Raw genomic sequence first — 17,445 nt, 5'->3', positions numbered from 1 at the left:
TCAAGTGTACAATCCCACTCACGAACCACTGCTTCCTGTCCTTTGCCTCCCAATTCTTTGTGCAAAATTCTCACCAAACCCGAAGTGGGCGGAAGAGGTACTGTGGATAGTTGAAAACAGCCATAAGATTTGTCTTGTGGGGGAAGGAGAAGGGAAGGAGAGCACTCTTGCTTGTTTTCCCATGAAGGTTAGCAAGAAGCAAGTGGTTTGCACTGCCATTTTCTGACAGTAGTTTGAGCTTGCAGAGATGAGAGAGGCTGAGCAAGTGCGGTGAATCACACTACCCACTCATTAACCTGCTTTGGTCCTGCTCTGCTATTCTGCCAGAGCAGTGTGGTTTTGTTACACAAAACAGTCCCTCTTCTAGCCCACTCTCTCAGAGAAAAAGTCATGTTTTAGCAGAACACCAGTTAAATATTGCTCTTTTTATGAAAAGGCAGTGCACACTTGTCCTGGCATTAGGTATACAGTTTCTCTGGAAGCTGAGCTACCTCCACAAAAGTTCTTATTCCCACATTGACAGGATACACTAATACAGAAAGATGTGCCATCATACAGAAGGAAATTTTTCAAACACAATCTTCCAGAGACATTTCAAATATGTAAATCAATGCCTGAAACAAGAATTTTGCATCAAATAAGTGACTCACTTAATGAGTTTGCAAAAGTCCAGGTAGCTGAGGGACATGTGCAGTATTTTATAGTAGCAGGAGTTTCTTCACAGCTTTATCCTCATATTCACTTACAATACAATCACAAGTGTAGCCAAGGCCATGTCTTGGTCAAACAGGGCAGACCTGGCACCACTGTGGATGGAGAGGCAGCACTGCAGGGAACACCACACAAACCTTAGCATTAGACCCCTCCCTGGAAGTGCTCAAGGCCAGCTTGGATGGAGCTCTGAGCAACCTGGTTGAGTGGGGGGGTGTTGGAATGAGATGGTCTTTAAGGTCCCTTACACCCCAAAATATTCTGTGACTCTATCAGTGTGCAGTTGCAAAGTACTCACCAACAACAGACCAAAATGCTACCACTTGCAGAGCATCTTTAGCCAGGGCAGACTGCAGTCAAGGTTTTCATTTTGCAGACCAACTTCTTTTAACAAACAGTAATAATAAAAAAAAAAGTTATTCCAGGTTTGACCATCTCCTGCTCACATAAAGCAGTTCAAACACTATCATTATTCTACAATGTATTATACTATAACTGTGTCAGGTCTGTAGGGTAAGAGCTGCCTGGAATCCCATAGGTACACTAGAAACACTTCACTTACAGGGGACAGAACCGCTCCATCTTGCTTCTCCTGTCTCACATTCAGAAACCAATAACTAAACGCCACTAATTAAACACATTCTGTTACCATTAACCACCTTATGATACCCCATTACCAATATTCCCTTCAATCCCTTTCTAAATTTTCTGAATATCCTCAAAAAATCTCCCATTTTTATCACTGCACAGCCAATGTTGATGTGTCAGGAGGGTAGCCACTCGGTGGGTCGGCTCCAGAGGCCACTCAGACCCACATCCCATCCCATGGGTGGTGGCTGCTATGGAATAGGCCTTAGGGTTAGGACTGCTCTTATCAGGAAGGGTGCAAAGCCAGAGACCACAGCCAGCCCTCAGCCACCCTGAGGAGCAAAGATAGCAGGAGTAAGTATTGCAGTAAATGTTGCAGTAAATATTGCAGGAGTAAATATAGTAGGTAAACTATGCACTAGCCTTCCTTCACTTTCCCTGCAGTGTATTAATAGTGTTAATAGTGTGGTTTGGATTAGTCGAAACCAAAGGTACTATATTTTGCAGGAGATAAGAAAAGATCCACCAAAAGACTTGTGGATTGTGCAGAATGTTTTTGTTGACCAAAAATTAAGCATTTTATTCATTATCGGGTTGTTTGGGGTTTTTTTAATCAGATAAAATGCGTTTTAGAGAAATAAAAGTTTTCAGTAAAAAAAAAGAATGTGAGCACGCCGAAAACATTAACCAAAAGTTAATTTTTTTTTTTTTTTTTTACTAAAAGTAAATTTCTTTTTCCTCTGCGCATGACACGGATTCAGGAAATACTTGGCTGGGGTCAGTGACGAATTGAGCGAAAGGGATCTTTAGCGGGGGAGTCATCCCACTGAGCCTTGTGCTCAGAGCGGGGCTGCCATCAAGGGCAGGCTGAGCTGCTCAGGGCCTCATCCTGCCCAGCACCTTTCCACGGGTGGAGATGACATGGATTCAAGAAATACTTGGCTGCGATCAGGGACCACTTTAGACAAAGGGATATTGGGGGCGGGGGAAAGGGTCATCCCACTGAGCCTTGTGCTCAGGGCGGGGCTACCACCAAAGTCAAGCTGAGCCCGAGGGCCTCATCCTGCCCAACACCTTTACACAGGTGGAGACCGCGCCGGTGTCCCCCCGCCGCCGGTGTCCCCCCGCCGCCGGTGTCCCCCCGCCGCCCCCGCCGCCCCCGCCGCCCCCGCCGCCCCCGCCGCCCCCGCCGCCCCCGCCGCCCCCGCCGCCCCCGCCGCCCGTTACCTGCCGGTCCCGCCGCCCCGCGTTCAAACGGCGGCCCCGCCCCGGCGGGCGGTCCCGGGGCGGAGCGCGGCGGGGCGGGCCGGGGAGGGAAAGGAAGAGAAGAGAGGGGTGGGCGGCTGGTGGGCCACTGGCGGGCCAGCGGCTCCGGGAGTAGCGATGGTGTCGCTGGGGGAGCGGTGCTCCCCGTCGGGCAGGGCCGGAGACCTGGCGGCGCTGTCGGAGCTGGACGAGGCGGCGCTGCTGTCCGGGCTGCGGGAGCGCTTCCTCAGCCAGCACATCTATGTGAGTGCCGCGCTGCGGGGCGGGGGGCGGCGGGGGGCTCCGGGCTGACTCGCTCTCCCCCTTCCCACAGACCGACATCGGGGACATCCTCATCGCCGTGAACCCCTTCCAGCCGCTGCCGCTGTACGGCAGAGAGGTGAGCGCCGCGCCCCCCGCCGCGCCCCGCCGGCCCCCGGCCGCTCACGCCTGTCCGCCGCCGCTTCCCCGCAGGTCTCCGAGCGGTACCAGCGCCTCCAGACCGACTCGCTGCCGCCCCACATCTTCGCCGTGGCCGGCCGCGCCTACCACGCCATGCTGGGCCGGCGGGGCGGCGGGCCCCGCAACCAGTGCATCCTCGTCAGGTGAGGGGCGGCCGGGGGTCCCCGGGGGCGGGCAGCGGTGGGAGGCCGAGTGACAACCCCCGGCTCTCGCTGGCATCTGCCCGCCGAAGGTTCAGGTGAAGCTCGTCTCCGGTGCTGCTGGCGAGTCAAAATCCGTCTGCGCTGGCAGCGCATCCCTCATCCCGACCTCTTTCCAGGTCGAGGCAGAGGTGTGTGGCAAACAAAGCTGGCTTTCCTGGAGCAGCTCGGCCAGCGATGCTGGTCACGACGCTGAATATGCCAGGTTCTCTTTTGGAGGGACGTGCCTTTGGAAAGGTTTAACCAGCTCCGGGGAAAGTCACAAAGTACTCTCCTCTGGCTACACAACTACCTCAGTAAATGCTGTATAAAGGTTATACATAGTGGAAGGAACCTGTTTTCACAGAGTTGAGCTTCCTATATATGATTAAAGAAGCAGGAGGAATTAAATATGCTTTTTTGTTCTCTGACTGTTGGGGAGAATCCCATTGTCACGGCCAGTTCTGTGTGCTAGAAGTGGGGCGGAAAAAGTGTTGTTTTAACCAAAGAGTGTTTCAGTATCACAAACATTTCACTCCATGATGTCACTATTGTTCTGCTGAAACTCTGCAGGGCAGCAGGTAGTGTCAGCTAGCAGAGAAAGCCTCAAACAGCATCCACTAGCAGAGAAAGCCTCAAACAGCAAACAGAAAGGCTCAAAGCACAAACCGCCTCTTCTGGGTGTTGTAGAGAACAGTTTAAATGTCATCGTAGTTAAAATGTTAATTGCGTGTTTGATTTAATACTCCCATTTTTATATGGGGCTTCTGGCCATTTTGTCAGTACTTTCAGTCTACACAGTGTGGAACTGAATTGCTGAATCACTCCTGAGTGTTTTGATGGGACTGGGAGCTGACCTTGAGGGTCACTTGAGCCCCATTCATTTCTGTAGCCTGCAGGCCATCAGTGCCTTTGCTTTATGTGAATTGCTCTCAGGAAGTGGTGGCTGTGGAGTCAGCATGTGCAAGAGGCAGTGCTGGTAGGGCTCTTGGGGATGATCATCATATTTGCCTTGGGATGTGGAAGACAAGAACCTGTGAGCATTTGCCAAGAGGTCATTGCTCTGATTGTTTTATGCCAGCAGTTTGTGGTCTCAGAGATGAGAGTCTGGTGTATTCTTGTGCGTCTTGCAACCCTATCAACTGGTCTGTGTGTTGCTATCACAGGAAGTTCATGGTTTTGCTCTCTTGTCAATGGTGAAACACTCATTAACAAGATTACCTGACCTGAGCAGGAGTTGGGGTAGAGGTGGAGGAGGAGGTCACTCCTCCTAGACCACGGTTCCTCAAAACAGCACAAGGACACACCAGGCTCTACTGTTCCTTGTAGTCTCTTTAGGGTCTCCAGCTTAGTCTGGGAGGCTGCATGGCGTGTTTCAGAGGTTGATGTTAGACAAAGCAGCTGCCCCCACATGACAAGTGTTTATGGCTACTGAGTTGTCCTGAGCTAGGAATTCTACTGGCTCCTCTTACCTTCCCAATCACAACAGACATTAGTCATAGCCTGGGCATGCTGTAGTACAGCACTTGGGTCACCTGAAGATGACTTTGCTTTTCTTCACAGCCTGGAGCAGTTACACACTGGCAGCTGGATAGCGCTTGCAGGCCCTGCTGAAGCTGTTGTGCTTGTTGGAGGGACTAAGGACAAGCTTGAACCTTAGGAGTGCTGACCGGTAGTTCTCTTGTGGAGGAAGCAAGTTACTGAAAACAAAAATAAATCTGACATACTGAGCAGAGGCATTGTTTGGATGGCATGTTCTCAACTGGCAAACTGGTCTTGCTTTGTTTGTGCTTATTTGGATGGTGCTGGTCTGATCTGTACTTGAAATCAGGTATGTGCTCTAGTATTCGAGGTTTTCAGCCTACCTGTGACACATACTTGATCCCAAGCACAGAGTCACTGGGAGCTACAAAGCAGGAAAGCCATGCCACAAGCTCAAAGGTCGGCTGTGGAGACGGAGACCTGCCCTCAAGGATACCTCCAGCATTTCCTGCATTCATTTTTTTTCGCCACGCTTATGCTGAAGTTCTCAGCTGGTGTGTTGTTATCAGTCAGGGACACGTTGTCTCACTGATCATATGTTCTCCATGCCAGGACAAGGCAAACTGCGCTTTCCAAGTGCTGGTTGTTTGACTTGGAGGCGGAGGCACTGTGGATGTGTATCAGCAGGGTGACGTGCAGTGCTGACGCTGGGGAACAGGCAGCTCTGTGCCTCTCTGCCCGTGGTGTCAGCCAGCTGAGGCACGTGGATGTGTGAAGCACCTGAGATTTGAGACTGCCACTCAAGATCAGCATTCAGTTGTGGATATGATATGGATAGGGCAAATCCCTTTGGAGAAACAGGAAGCTGTTGACTCCAGCATAGGTGAGGCAGTTGATGTATCAGATGACTTTTGAAGGAGTTTGTTTTCCAGAAGATGGATTCAGCTTTCTTAAGAAGCAGAACAAATGGTGTGTCTGATGTATCCCATCCAGAAGTGACAACAAGGGGTGTATCTGTACTCCCTTGCAGATGGGGGAAAATTCCCCTGAGGAGGAGGGACCAGGATCTTGTGGGACACCCAGTGTAAAGCTGTGGTATGTGGGTTGTACTCACACTTGCAATTTTGCTGAAAAAGTTGTGAAACTTGTGGAGAGCACGCTCTGCTACAGAGACACTGTAGCACTGAGGGCACTTAGGCCATAAGGGGCAGAACAACTATACTTTGCAGCTGTTGGAATTTCTTCTGCTTTTTCTTGGCAGTGGAGAGAGTGGTGCAGGAAAGACAGAGAGTGCAAAGCTATTGTTGCAGCAGATAATGAACCTATGCAAAGGCAACTCGAAGCTGGAGCAGCAGATCCTTCAGGTAGGTCATTACAGGGTGGTGCTTGAACATGGAGAAGCAGCACTGCTGCAAGACAACTTAGGGAGGCTTAGGAAGCCTGCTGATGAATCACCACTGGAAATCAGAGAACGATACATAAGACACATAAGAAAATAGTAGATAAGAATGGTGAAATAGCTGATGACAAATTGGAAGGGTCAGTAATTCTGTTTGCTGGGGATGTTTCTTAAATTATAGAAAACTATTGCAATAATTTATCGTGTTCTCTGTTACAAGGGATTAGTGGCATTTTTCCAAATTATTTCCTGTTTCAGGTAAAACAAGGAATTTCAATGGAAAAATGAAGTTTTGATTTAATGGTACACAGGCATGGAGAATCCACACAGCCTTCAGTAACCTTTCCTTGGCTACTTATACTGTCAGGAACATACCTGCTAACTGGCTAACTGCCATCTTTGCTCTTTTCATATACCCTTGCTAATTCTTTTTGAAACATATTTGTCTCTTTGATCTGAAGAATTGAACTGAATTGAATTTCTCCAGCAGCACAGGCAGATGGGGAATGGGGGTTGAGCTCTGTTCTGTGCACATTATCTGTGCTACTGTCTTCCTCCTCATGCTCGTCCCCTGCTCCGATGTGGGCTTCCTCCCACAAAAGACAGTCCTTCAGGAACAGACTGCTCCAGTTGTGGGTGTGTTCCATGGGATGCAATCCTTCAGGAACAGGCTGCTCCAGCATGAGTCCCCTGCAGGGTCACAAGTCCTGCCAACAAAGCTGCTCGAGCGTGGGCTCCTCTCTCTACAGGCCACAGGTCCTGGCAGGAGTCTGCTCCATCATGGGCTTCCCATGGGGTCACAGTCTCCTTCAGGCATCCACATACTCTGGTGTGGGGTCCTCCATGGGCTGCAGGTGGATCTCTGCTCCCCCCTGGACCTCCATGGACTGCAGGGGCACAGCTGCCTCACCATGCTCTGCACTGTGGGCTGCAGGGGAATCTCAGCTCTGGTGCCTGGAGCACCTCCTCTCTTTCCTACTTCACTGACCTTGGTGCCTGCAGAGCTGTTCCTCTCACACATTGTCATCCTCTCTTCCAGCTGCAGTTTTTATCTCAGAGGTGTTGCTACTATCGCTGGTGGGCTGAGCCTTGGCCAGTGGCAGGTCTGTCTTGGAGCCAGCTAGCATTGGCTCTCTTGGATGTGGGCAAAGTGTCTAGCATCATCTCACAGAAGTCACCCTTTAGCCCCTCCTGCTACCAAAATATTGACATGTAAACCCAATACCTCATGCCATGCTTTGGGCTGTAGAGTGGCATATTAATTTCAGTGTGGCATCGTCCATGGTGGATCCAAGGTGAATGCTTGTGCTCTGTTCTGAGTGTGATGTTGCTACACCTGCTGTCTCTGCTTAGAGCTGGCTTGGGCCACATTGCCAGGCTGCTTCTGACCTGAGCAGGTTCCAGAAGCAGGGTAGCTGTGTTTGCTCAGCACAGGGCCTGGAGGCAGCCTGCAATTCCTCCGCTGGAAATAAAACTCCCTTCAGCCCGGATGAGCTGCCCTTGGAAAGCTTAGAGGTGATGGTAAAGAAATAATATGCATCTTACTTGGTTCCTGTAGATATATCCAAGGACTAAGTTAGCCCTTTGGGATTACAGTGTCATGCCTTAAAGCTGCGTTCAACAGGCTGCCCACCATGTACCCTGAGGCATCATTCTTGCAGTTGACAGGCATTCTTTCCTCAAATACAGGAAAATTATCATTTTGCCTTCTTCGCATACAGTTCATCAAGCTGGTCTGGTTGTTCTCTTATTTTCTTTGGAATTCATTGTCCTTGTATCTACAAATTCCAGTAGCTAAGATGCCACACCTACATTAACTGAGTGCCACGTTGACCTTGCTAATTGCTATAGTGTAGCAGTCAAATTATCTAGTGCTACCATGTCAGATACTGTGTGGAAATTTGTTATACCAACCTTATCTTTTAACAAATGATTCAGTGGTCTTACTAAGACCCAATCAGTTTGATTGTGCTTATTTTTGTTAATCTCATGCTGCTTAATCTTTGTTATATTTGCCCCTTTGAATTCCTTTATCCAGGCTGTGATAAAATAGGTGCTCTTCCATATTCATCCTTTTCCAGCTGGATGCTGAATAGCAAATGCTAAAATTAAACTTTTCCAAGCAAGTTAGATTTGATCGCTTAATTTGAAGAATGCTTGTTCTGCTTCCTCACTTGTTTTAGGTGAATCCATTGCTTGAAGCTTTTGGCAATGCCCAGACTGTGATGAATGACAACAGCAGCCGCTTTGGAAAATACATACAGCTGCGTTTCCAGAAAAATACAGGTGAAGTAAAGGGCAGTTACTAGTTTGGGGAGTGGTTAGGAACTGGAGGGAGGGGACTGGGTAGCCAAAGCTTGTAGAGGGTAAAATTTTGGCGCCTGACTCCCTGTGGGAAGGGTATGCAATTAAGTAAAATCTTAGAGCAACCCCTCTTGGATAAGGCCTGGGTTTGGACAGAGCGGGAGTACAGGAAGGATAAGGGGGTGATAGTTCAGGCTAAGTATCAGTAATACTTATTGTGTCAGAAGCCTTTGTTGCTGCGAAAGGAGGTGAGCAGAATCTCTAAGATCACAGGAAGCATGAAGAAATCTGTTTCCAGTGTGCTAGGCAGCCTAGAGGGTCTTGGACACAAGGAAGTTAATTTAGACAGGGCTGTGCTCTTATCAGCAGAGATGTGGGACAGCTCAAGCAGCTTCATGTCCCCCAGTTCACCACCCTGTCACCTTTTTGTGTGCAGTGCGAGGTGCAAAGCTGAGTGAGTACCTGTTAGAGAAGTCACGGGTGGTGCAGCAAGATGCTGGGGAGAGGAATTTCCATATCTTCTACTACATGTTTGCTGGACTGTCTTCAGAGGAGAAGGAGATGTATGGGTTACTGGATCCTTCGCTCTACAGGTATTTCAAAGGCAGACCCCAGTTTAGGCTTCATGATGGGTAGTAAAGGGGAGAACAGCATGATGGAGACTGTGCCTCTGCCCTGGGGCTTTATCCATGGATGAATGGTAGCTGGAGTGGGATCTGAATGGAGCTCTGTGAAGAGATCTTATGGGTCATAGTGGAAGCTGGGAGGTCTGGGGTCTCTGCTATATTACCTTGGAAAAGTTTCTTTTCTCTTCGAGTCTCCACTATTGCTGATGTGCTGTATTCCCTTGGGGTAGGACTGACTTACAGTACTGATTGGGTGACAGTTTTGTGTGGGATATGCACTTTCTCAGGTACGTAAGTGGACAATTTGGTACTCAGAATGTAGCTCAGCGCTGGAAGGACAAATACCAAGAGGTGTGCAATGCCCTTGACATGGTGGGCTTCCAAGAACAGGTCAGTTCTAGAGTTACTTAATTTCCATCTGTGCTTCCTGCAGGCATACGGTTTATTCCTAGCTGCTCTTTTGAAGCTTGGTCCTGTTTCTTTCCTTTAGATTTTCCATGTTACTTCCAGATCACCTGAGTCTTCCAGTCCTTGTGTAGAGCCTTTTTCCACAGGTTGTCTGTGCATCTTCCCTTAACCTCTTCAACTTCTGGGGCCTCCATATTTACATGTTACCTGCTGGTAGGTTTTTGGTCACCTTTCTTTTGTGTTTTAGGAGCAAGTGGACATGCAGACTATCTTAGCTGGTGTGTTGTCTCTGGGCAATGTGACTTTTGATCCTGAGGAGAGCAGTGGGCCTGTAAAAGTCAGCGAAGCTTCCAAGGGATGGCTGAAAGCTGCAGCGGTGAGTCACAAGAAGAGTTGACAGAAACTTTATGGATGTGATGCTGCTTCCCACTGGCAATTGACTGTAGGAGCTGCTCCTGCCGGAGATGGCCAAGGGTGTTTCTGCCTCTAAAGAACAAAGAATTTTTTCCCGGAAGTGCAGAGTATGACCCCATCACTGTGTTTGTGTTCACTGCTATTCATTCTCAAACAGATGCTTCCCAGCTTCTGGTTCTTGCGTGCCTAGAACCAGTGTGTTACATAGTCAACGTGTGCCTTGTTGGTTTCATACATTACAAGCTTTTTATAACTAAATGTTATGTGTTACTCAGTATGGTGCTGCCTCAGAGAAATTCAGGTGTGCACTATCTGTACATGAGTTCTGTGTTTTCACTGGATCTTGTCCAAGGATACCACATGAACTGCTATAGTTTTTAATTGGTTATCCATAATTAAACTTTCTACTATTTCACATCATATTATCACAGATTAAGAAGTATATATTTCCCAGGACCATCCCATTTTTATTATATGGGATGAATACATTATCCTGCTTTGTTAACAACACAGAACAGTAAAATGTAACATATTTTTCCCACTTCTATGTCTTTTTATTTTGACCTATTTGAAATCCCAACACTCTTGGTCTTTGGTTTCACTCCCATCTCTTTGCCTGTTTTCCTCCTACACAATACCTGAAACAACCACCTATCTCTTTTCAGCAGCCAACTTCTTTTTATCCTACTTCTGAAATTCTGCTCCTCGTTTTTTGCCCACAGGAGGGGAATTCCTGTTAAATCACTGAGGGGTTTGATGTGTATGAGTTCCCTTTGTTTCCTGCCTCTCACGGGTTCATGTGACTAAGCTGAAGCTCAGATGCTTCAGCACCTGCACAGTCACCTGCATGTGGTGCTGTTCAATAAGTCATTAAACCTCTCAGCAGGGACTGGCATGGCTCCCAAAGAAGGTGAAAAGTGGCGGCATTGGGAGAGCAACACAAAAAGTGTTTCAAAGAGAGTGAGGGTGAGCTTGGTCACTGCAAGGATAATGCAGATCTCAGAGCCCACATCTGACCCTGGTGCTGTGATGTGCCAACAGTAACACTTACCTTACAGTGGGGCTCAAAGGCCTGAACCCGAATCATGACCCCATCAACACACAGACAGATACAAACCCCACGAGTACAAAAAGGATTTACAATTGACTCTCCTCATCTATTTCCTCTTTCCCAGGGCCAGTTTGGAGTCCAGGAAGATGAACTGTTAAAATGTCTTGTTTGTACGATGTCAGTGACCCGAGGGGAGCAGATTCAGCGTTTTCACACCCAGCAGCAGGCAGAAGGTAGGAAACATAACGAATTGCAGATGTGCTGGCTAGAATGACTGACCCGTACTTGACGGAAGGGTATCCCCACACATGTGCAACTTGTTGGGAACAAAGATGTCCTTCTGTGCCCTTTCATTCCTCTCGCACAGAGGCAAGTGTATTGATGTCTATATGTTTAGTCTCTTGCTCACATGTAAGACCATGAATGCTGCTTTTGTTTCGTCTCCAGGAGGCTGCAGAGATTAAATAAGAAACTAAGGAATTAGCTTTGCTTTCTTCTTCAGCCCAGACTAGAAGGGAACTCTAGGTATTTGTACAAAAGAGGGGAAGCCTCCTGTTGCAGAGTGCTGGCAGTGTGCAGAGCTCTGGGCAATAGATGGACAAACAACCTTGAGAATCAATGAGATATCATAGTATCAGAAACAGAGTGAGAAGAAAACAGAGTATGGTAAAGTAAGCAAGCGCAAGGTGTTCTTTTCCCCTTCAATAAGACAAGAAGATAATCCAAGATAATCCAGACCAAAACATTAAGATAAAATAAAATATTTTAAAAATTAAGTAAAGAGGCATGAAGTCACAGAACTTCTAGATTATTGCTAAAAACAGATGAAAGAAAAAAATGAAAATGGGGAAATAGCTAGTTCTGTTTTCCAAATTTTCTCTAGGCAATAAAATACACATCTCCATCATGCAATAGATCATGTTGATTTGGTCTCCTCCTTAGAATGTCAGCAAGTTTTTCATCATTTGTATCTCTCTCTTGCCCACAGCGTTGAAACGTTTGGCAACTGTGGGCTAGAAGGAAGAGAACCATTCAATTTGCCAAGTATAATTTGGAGCTTCTCCTTTGGTTTAGCAGTGAGGGGACCCATCCTCAGTAGATCTTCGGAGGGGAAAGCAAGTATCTGCATATTCTAGAAAGTGGGATGACTCTTTTGGAAAGGAAATTTCCCATTTTAGATGATCTTACAAATGCCCTAATATGCCACATCTGGTCTTGTAGAAAGATTGTGAAGATTTTGGAATTGAAGAACTCTTTTTATGCTTACAGAGAGCAGGGGCAATCAGACAGATATCTATTGTTTATCTGATTATTAAAATAGCTTCATAAACTACTAGACATTTTTGCTAGAGGTGGATGCACTGAGCCAGTTTGTGTGCTGTTTTCCCTGCTCTCCTGTGAGCCCTTCAGTGAGCTGCTGTTGTTCTCCCTGTGCAGATGCCCGGGACTCCATTGCTAAGATGGTGTACGGCCGAGTGTTTGGCTGGATCGTTCGCAAGATCAATGAGCTGCTGGCTGAGAACGTGGATCCTGAGGTGGAGCTGAGGGAGATAGGTGAGCTCTGCCTGCCTTGCTCCTGTTCTGTTCTCAAATGTGCCTCCCTCAGCCACAGTGAAGGACGGGCACAGCATGAGGTTTCACAGAGATTGCATGCAGGGATCCGTTATCAAAACCATGATCCTGGAGAGATTTGTGTCAGCAGCATGAAGTTTTGAGCAGGCAGCTGATCTGAAGCAACTGTGAGGCTGTAGTTCTGGGGCACTCTGGCTTAGCAGAGAAGCTGAGGGCTGGAGTGGGTCTCCTCCTAACTGACTCTTCAAGGGGTCTTGTGGAAGACTGTTTCTCTTGGCTGGGTTTTCCCTGGCCCACAAGAGCTGGGTGATGGGAGATTTAGTTGTGTGTTGGTGTACACAGCAATCTGCAAGGACAGTCTGCAGGCTCCATTGTGTATTCTTTCCCTCTTTTAGGCATCTTGGATATTTTTGGGTTTGAAAACTTTCCAGTGAACCGTTTTGAACAGCTTTGCATAAACTTGGCCAATGAGCAGCTGCAACACTTCTTCAACCATGTAAGTCTGCTGAGGGCGATCTCACCTTGTGTGGCAGAGAAAGCAGAGCGCTGCTCTACCTAGCACATGAACGAGAGCTTGGGGGAAAACAGATCTATTGCCTGGCAGGACAGAAATAGCCATTAGTGAAGCAGGATGGAGATTATCAACCTTCTCTGCTGTGGCAGGGGAGCCACTAGAACAGGGAAGGAAGAAGTAGAAGGATCAAGCAGTGATCAAAGTCGTCAGAGCAGTAACACTTACACTCTGGAAAGTGTTCCTGCTTTATGCAGCACCACCAGTGAGTGGGTGCACACAGAAGAGCAGTTTCACCTTAGACCTCTCATGCCGTGGGTGAGAGCACCATGCCTCTGTGCTCTGTTCAGGGCAGGAAGGAAGATGTTCAGGGTTGTCTAGCCAAGTCTGATGGGTGCTCCAACCTCTTTTGTCTTTATTTCAGCACATTTTCCAGATGGAGCAGGCTGCCTATAAGGAAGAAGGGCTGCCTTGGGAGACTATCACATTCAACAATAATGAACCTATTCTGGTGAGTGAGAGGACTGACAATATAATTGCTCCATCCAGCCAAGAGAGAAGTCTTGCACTTTCTATCATGGGGAGGAGATGCACCTGGGAAGGACATCTTCAAAGGGTGGTGAGGGTGAGAGTGGATGCTCCGTATGTGGCTTTAGGTATGTGTCATGTGTCTCCTTTCCTGCAGCATCTGCTCCTGGCCAAGCCACTTGGGCTACTGTCTCTTCTGGATGAGCAGAGTGCATTCCCTCAGGTATGCATGAGACAGGAGGAAGACAAAATATTGTGGGGAATGTAGAAATTAATATCTGGGCTGCAGAGAGAGCTCTGAAGTTGGGGAGTGCACTTTAAAGAGCAAGATGAACAGAGGTGTCCTTGTGTGCGACTGATGAGACAGGACATGGAGATCAGGGACAGTCTAATGGTATTGGCATCCCTGTGAGGAATCAGAAGGTACAATAGAACACTGTTGCACAGCCAAGGACACATCCAACACTTTGCTTTGTTTCTCTGTGGTCTGATCAGGTCTCTGTTGCAGCTTGATCCTTTGATTCTGAAATTTGCTTTCTTGCAGGCAACCGATAAGACCTTTGTGGATAAACTAAATAGCAGCTTCAAAGGCAATTTACACTTCCAGCCAGCCCGAGGCCATGTTTTGGGCTTCAGCATCACTCACTATGCTGGGAAAGTATGTACTGTTTGCAAGAAGAATGCTGTTGTAGTGTATGTTGGAGGGGAAGAAAGTGTTGCCTGACAAAAAAGGCTTTGATGTTAAGGAGTGTATGGTCTGACAATGATAATAACAGAAGTAATGTGTTCCCACGGCTTGCCTCCTACAATTCTGTGGGATTTCCATACAGGAAGAGAGGACCCCTGAGGAAAGTGGGGCGACTTCTGGGAAGTGTAGGGTTTTAGAAATAATCATTCTGTTAGAACTCTAGTCCTAAAACAGTACTCTGTAAATGCACAGTCCACCGTGCACTCCTAAAGGACAGGATAACGGCTGTTCCTTTACCTATTGGTTTTCACAGCATAGCAGTGACTATTTTATTGCAAACACTTAGGAACACTGTGCAAACAGCCAGGTAATTAATGTTTTGAAAGTGGAGACAGTTATTTATACATTCAGTGGTATCTAAGCAACTTGAGATTTAGTGCTAATGCATCTAACTTTACTGCCACCAATTTTGAAAGCTTTGATCCAAGTAAGTTGTATTGATTGGAGATAATTTTTGGAACAGGAGCAGATATGACAATTCAGGTAATTGCAATATGTAGTTTAGTAATCTAATCTCACCACTGTTGACTAAGCTATTGTTTGTGATGTTCATTATTACAAAAATTAACATTTAACATGGAAAGGAGAGTGGCAGGCTAGAGATGAGAAAAGAAGGGAGCAATGGAAACAAGGGAGTGCATGACAACAGGGTGGAAGCCTATTCAAGGGGAAGAGGGGGAGAGCAAGAAGAGTGAAGTAAATAAAACTTTATAATCAAGGAAAGGAGAGCAAGCAGAGGTGGATGTCTCAATGTTATGTTGCACTCCTGTGGTTCTGATGCCTCTGCCATCTGCAGGGATTTGTTCCTCAGGATTGGCATCTGGATGGGGTCCATATGTGTTTACAGAATTCATGTGGAAGCCGGAGTACATTCAGTTGAACACTTGCTCCTGGCGAGCAAGTGTTGTAGGGGTGGCTTTCAGTGCTGTCTAAAGTGACTTGCTGCCCTTTCTCGAGGTACAATATGATGCCAGGGGCTTCCTAGAGAAGAACAGAGACACCTTGCCAGCTAACGTTCGTGGGCTCTTCATCAGCAGTGTCACCCCCTTGCTCAGTGTGCTGTTCACAGGCAAGTCCCTCTGCACATCCATCATGAACCAGGGCCCACCTTGGCAAGAGTTAAGTGTGGGGATCAGGCTCATATTCTGAGAGTGTGTTTCACAGCTGGCAGTCCCTGGGAGACTCTAGGAATGCTGCAGCTTGGAGTGGGCTGCTGGCATATACTGAGCTATCGGAGTTGTATATTTCCCCCTGCATGGAAAGCAGGGCAGGTTGTATCCTCTTCCACAGAATTAATTAGTCACTGCTAAGATGCCTTCCTCTCTTCTCCAGGCCCAGTGCAGGACTGTTGCCACTGGCCTTTTCCATTTGCTCTGTTCTTGTCTAGAAGTGAAGCTGGTTAAGGTCATAGCTTCTACCTGTTCCCATTGAAAATGGAGTCTTGTAAAACCCCTGGCAATGAGTGTAAAGATTATTCCTTTCAAATACATTTTCTTTTTCAGGTACAAATTGTTAAAAAACTCTGAAGTAGTGCATTATTTTTTTCCTACCACTGCACTTCCTTCTTCCAGTTATCAATAAGCCCTCAGATTTCCACGGCTTCTATGAAAGTAAAAATTTAAAGAAAGGTCAGGTGGATGCTTCCTTGGAAGTTGGCTGGCTAAACACAAATTTTATAATTTTTTTGTCCCCTTCAGTCCATGTCAGTTCCTGGGATTTACAAGAAACTGATAATTTCATTTCTATTCTCCACTGTGTTTTTCAACTCTTCTGCTCAGGACTGTCTTTCTTCTTTCTCACTGTTACTGAAGCTACTTAGCCTAGTCCCAACTCTTTCAAAGTTCATAAACATTGGAAATAACCTCAGGTTAATTGTCCAGTCCTGGGTAATGGCTCTACGTGGCCCTGCTCAACAAAGGGGTCTGCTCAGGTGAACTCCAGAGGACCCTTCCAGCCTAAACTGTTCTGTGATTTTATGATTCACGTGAAACCATTGCATCAAGGGTGTGCGAGACTGTTATCAGATCCCTCAGTAAATTCAGCTTCCCTGAATTTTTCATCTGACTTTAAATAACCTGACTGCTGTAAGGAAGCTTCCCATTTGCTATCTGCACTGGTTTTTTCTGCATTGCTAGATGCCTGCTGATGATATTTCTTTTGAAGTCATTTAGGTTTGTTTAATAACCTGATTGCCTTGTCTTCTCAGTGGCAGAAGATAATATTACATTGTAGGCTTCATACATTTGCATTTTCTTCTTCCTTTTTCTAATTCTTTCCTTGTATTTTTTCATGGTGAAACCTAATGCCTTGTCTGTGATTCAGTATTTGTGAGGAGGCTTGTGTGTGAAGTGAGGTTTGAATGTTTAGACATGGTTGATTGCAAGCCAAGATACAAAATTAACTATTGTCTCTGTTCTTCCAGCCACTATTTCCAGGACGGGGACACTTATGCCTCATATGAAAGCCAAGGTATTGAACTTCAGGTCTATGTGGCAATTGATGAATGTTGGCATGGTTACCACAGTCATATTGTTTGAGAAACTGGCTGAAAAAGAGCAGACAGAAATGGGTTTAAAATAAAAGCAGATCACAATCAGCTTGCAGCAATTTCTCCTTTGTTTTTTACTGTGTTTTTTGCTTGCTTCTGCTGCTCAACTTGTCTTCCCTCGCCAGAAATCCATTCTCTCTCCTTTTTGCAATCTGCCTTCCAGCAGAGCTCTTTGTCCATCAACCAAGCACTTTTTCCAAGGCTGATCTTTTGTTTTGGTGTGGTTTCAGGTCATACCAGGAGCAGACGACAAGTTCAACAGCACACGGAAACAATCTGTTGGAGCTCAGTTCCGGGTACGGTATTGCTGCCCTGCAGTGCCCCGTGAGATGAGTGCAGGGATGTTTTCATTGGAGCTTCCAGACTGCTATGCACAGTTAAAGCATCCATGGTGTAAACAGGGTGCCAAGCATGGCTGATCATGGTGGGGCTGACCAGGTTGTTCTCAGAGCCCAGGAGGTTGCTGTGGGGTGAGAAAATGGTTCCCGCTGCAGGGTATGGCATGTCAGGCTCTGGCAGTGTTTTGGCTTGATGGACTGTTGATCTTCCTGTGCCCTTGGCAGCATTCTCTGATGGTGCTCATGGAGAGGTTGTATTCTGCCAACCCACACTTTGTGCGCTGCGTAAAGCCCAACAGCCGGAAGGAGCCAGGTGTGGTAGACAACCAGA

At 47.0% G+C, this 17,445-nt stretch overlaps 2 protein-coding genes across 3 annotated transcripts in view; one reads left to right on the top strand and one right to left on the bottom strand.

Annotated features, from left to right (window-relative positions):
• ARHGEF39 (Rho guanine nucleotide exchange factor 39) overlaps positions 1-2,726 on the bottom strand; it is a 14,779-nt gene extending 12,053 nt beyond the window's left edge. For both annotated transcript variants that reach the window (XM_064642536.1, XM_064642535.1), the window contains exons 1-2: positions 2,527-2,726; positions 1,010-1,095 (exon numbers count right to left, since the gene is read on the bottom strand). The gene's annotated coding sequence lies outside the window, so the exon portion shown is untranslated. The remainder of the gene's footprint in view (positions 1-1,009; positions 1,096-2,526) is intronic.
• LOC135407468 (myosin-IIIb-like) lies at positions 2,589-17,445 on the top strand. The gene is made up of 16 exons (XM_064642518.1): positions 2,589-2,808; positions 2,879-2,944; positions 3,019-3,149; positions 5,929-6,031; positions 8,250-8,352; positions 8,807-8,963; positions 9,284-9,386; positions 9,652-9,780; positions 10,994-11,102; positions 12,307-12,423; positions 12,837-12,937; positions 13,377-13,463; positions 13,638-13,703; positions 14,025-14,138; positions 15,186-16,697; positions 17,007-17,445. Exons 1-15 carry the CDS (start codon positions 2,683-2,685, stop codon positions 15,375-15,377), a joined length of 1,704 nt encoding a protein of 567 aa, XP_064498588.1. The 5' UTR covers positions 2,589-2,682; the 3' UTR covers positions 15,378-16,697; positions 17,007-17,445.

This window comes from Pseudopipra pipra, chromosome Z, assembly GCF_036250125.1.
Source record: "Pseudopipra pipra isolate bDixPip1 chromosome Z, bDixPip1.hap1, whole genome shotgun sequence".
Classification (NCBI taxonomy): Eukaryota; Metazoa; Chordata; class Aves; order Passeriformes; family Pipridae; genus Pseudopipra; species Pseudopipra pipra.
This window is presented reverse-complemented; position numbering and strand designations above follow the sequence as displayed.

Coding starts and splice junctions, on each gene's coding strand:
- LOC135407468 (XM_064642518.1), top strand. CDS start 2,683: ATGGTGTCGCTGGGGGAGCGGTGCTCCCCGTCGGGCAGGGCCGGAGAC. Junction 2,809..2,878: donor TCCTCAGCCAGCACATCTAT/GTGAGTGCCGCG, acceptor CCCTTCCCACAG/ACCGACATCGGGGACATCCT. Junction 8,964..9,283: donor CTGGATCCTTCGCTCTACAG/GTATTTCAAAGG, acceptor GCACTTTCTCAG/GTACGTAAGTGGACAATTTG.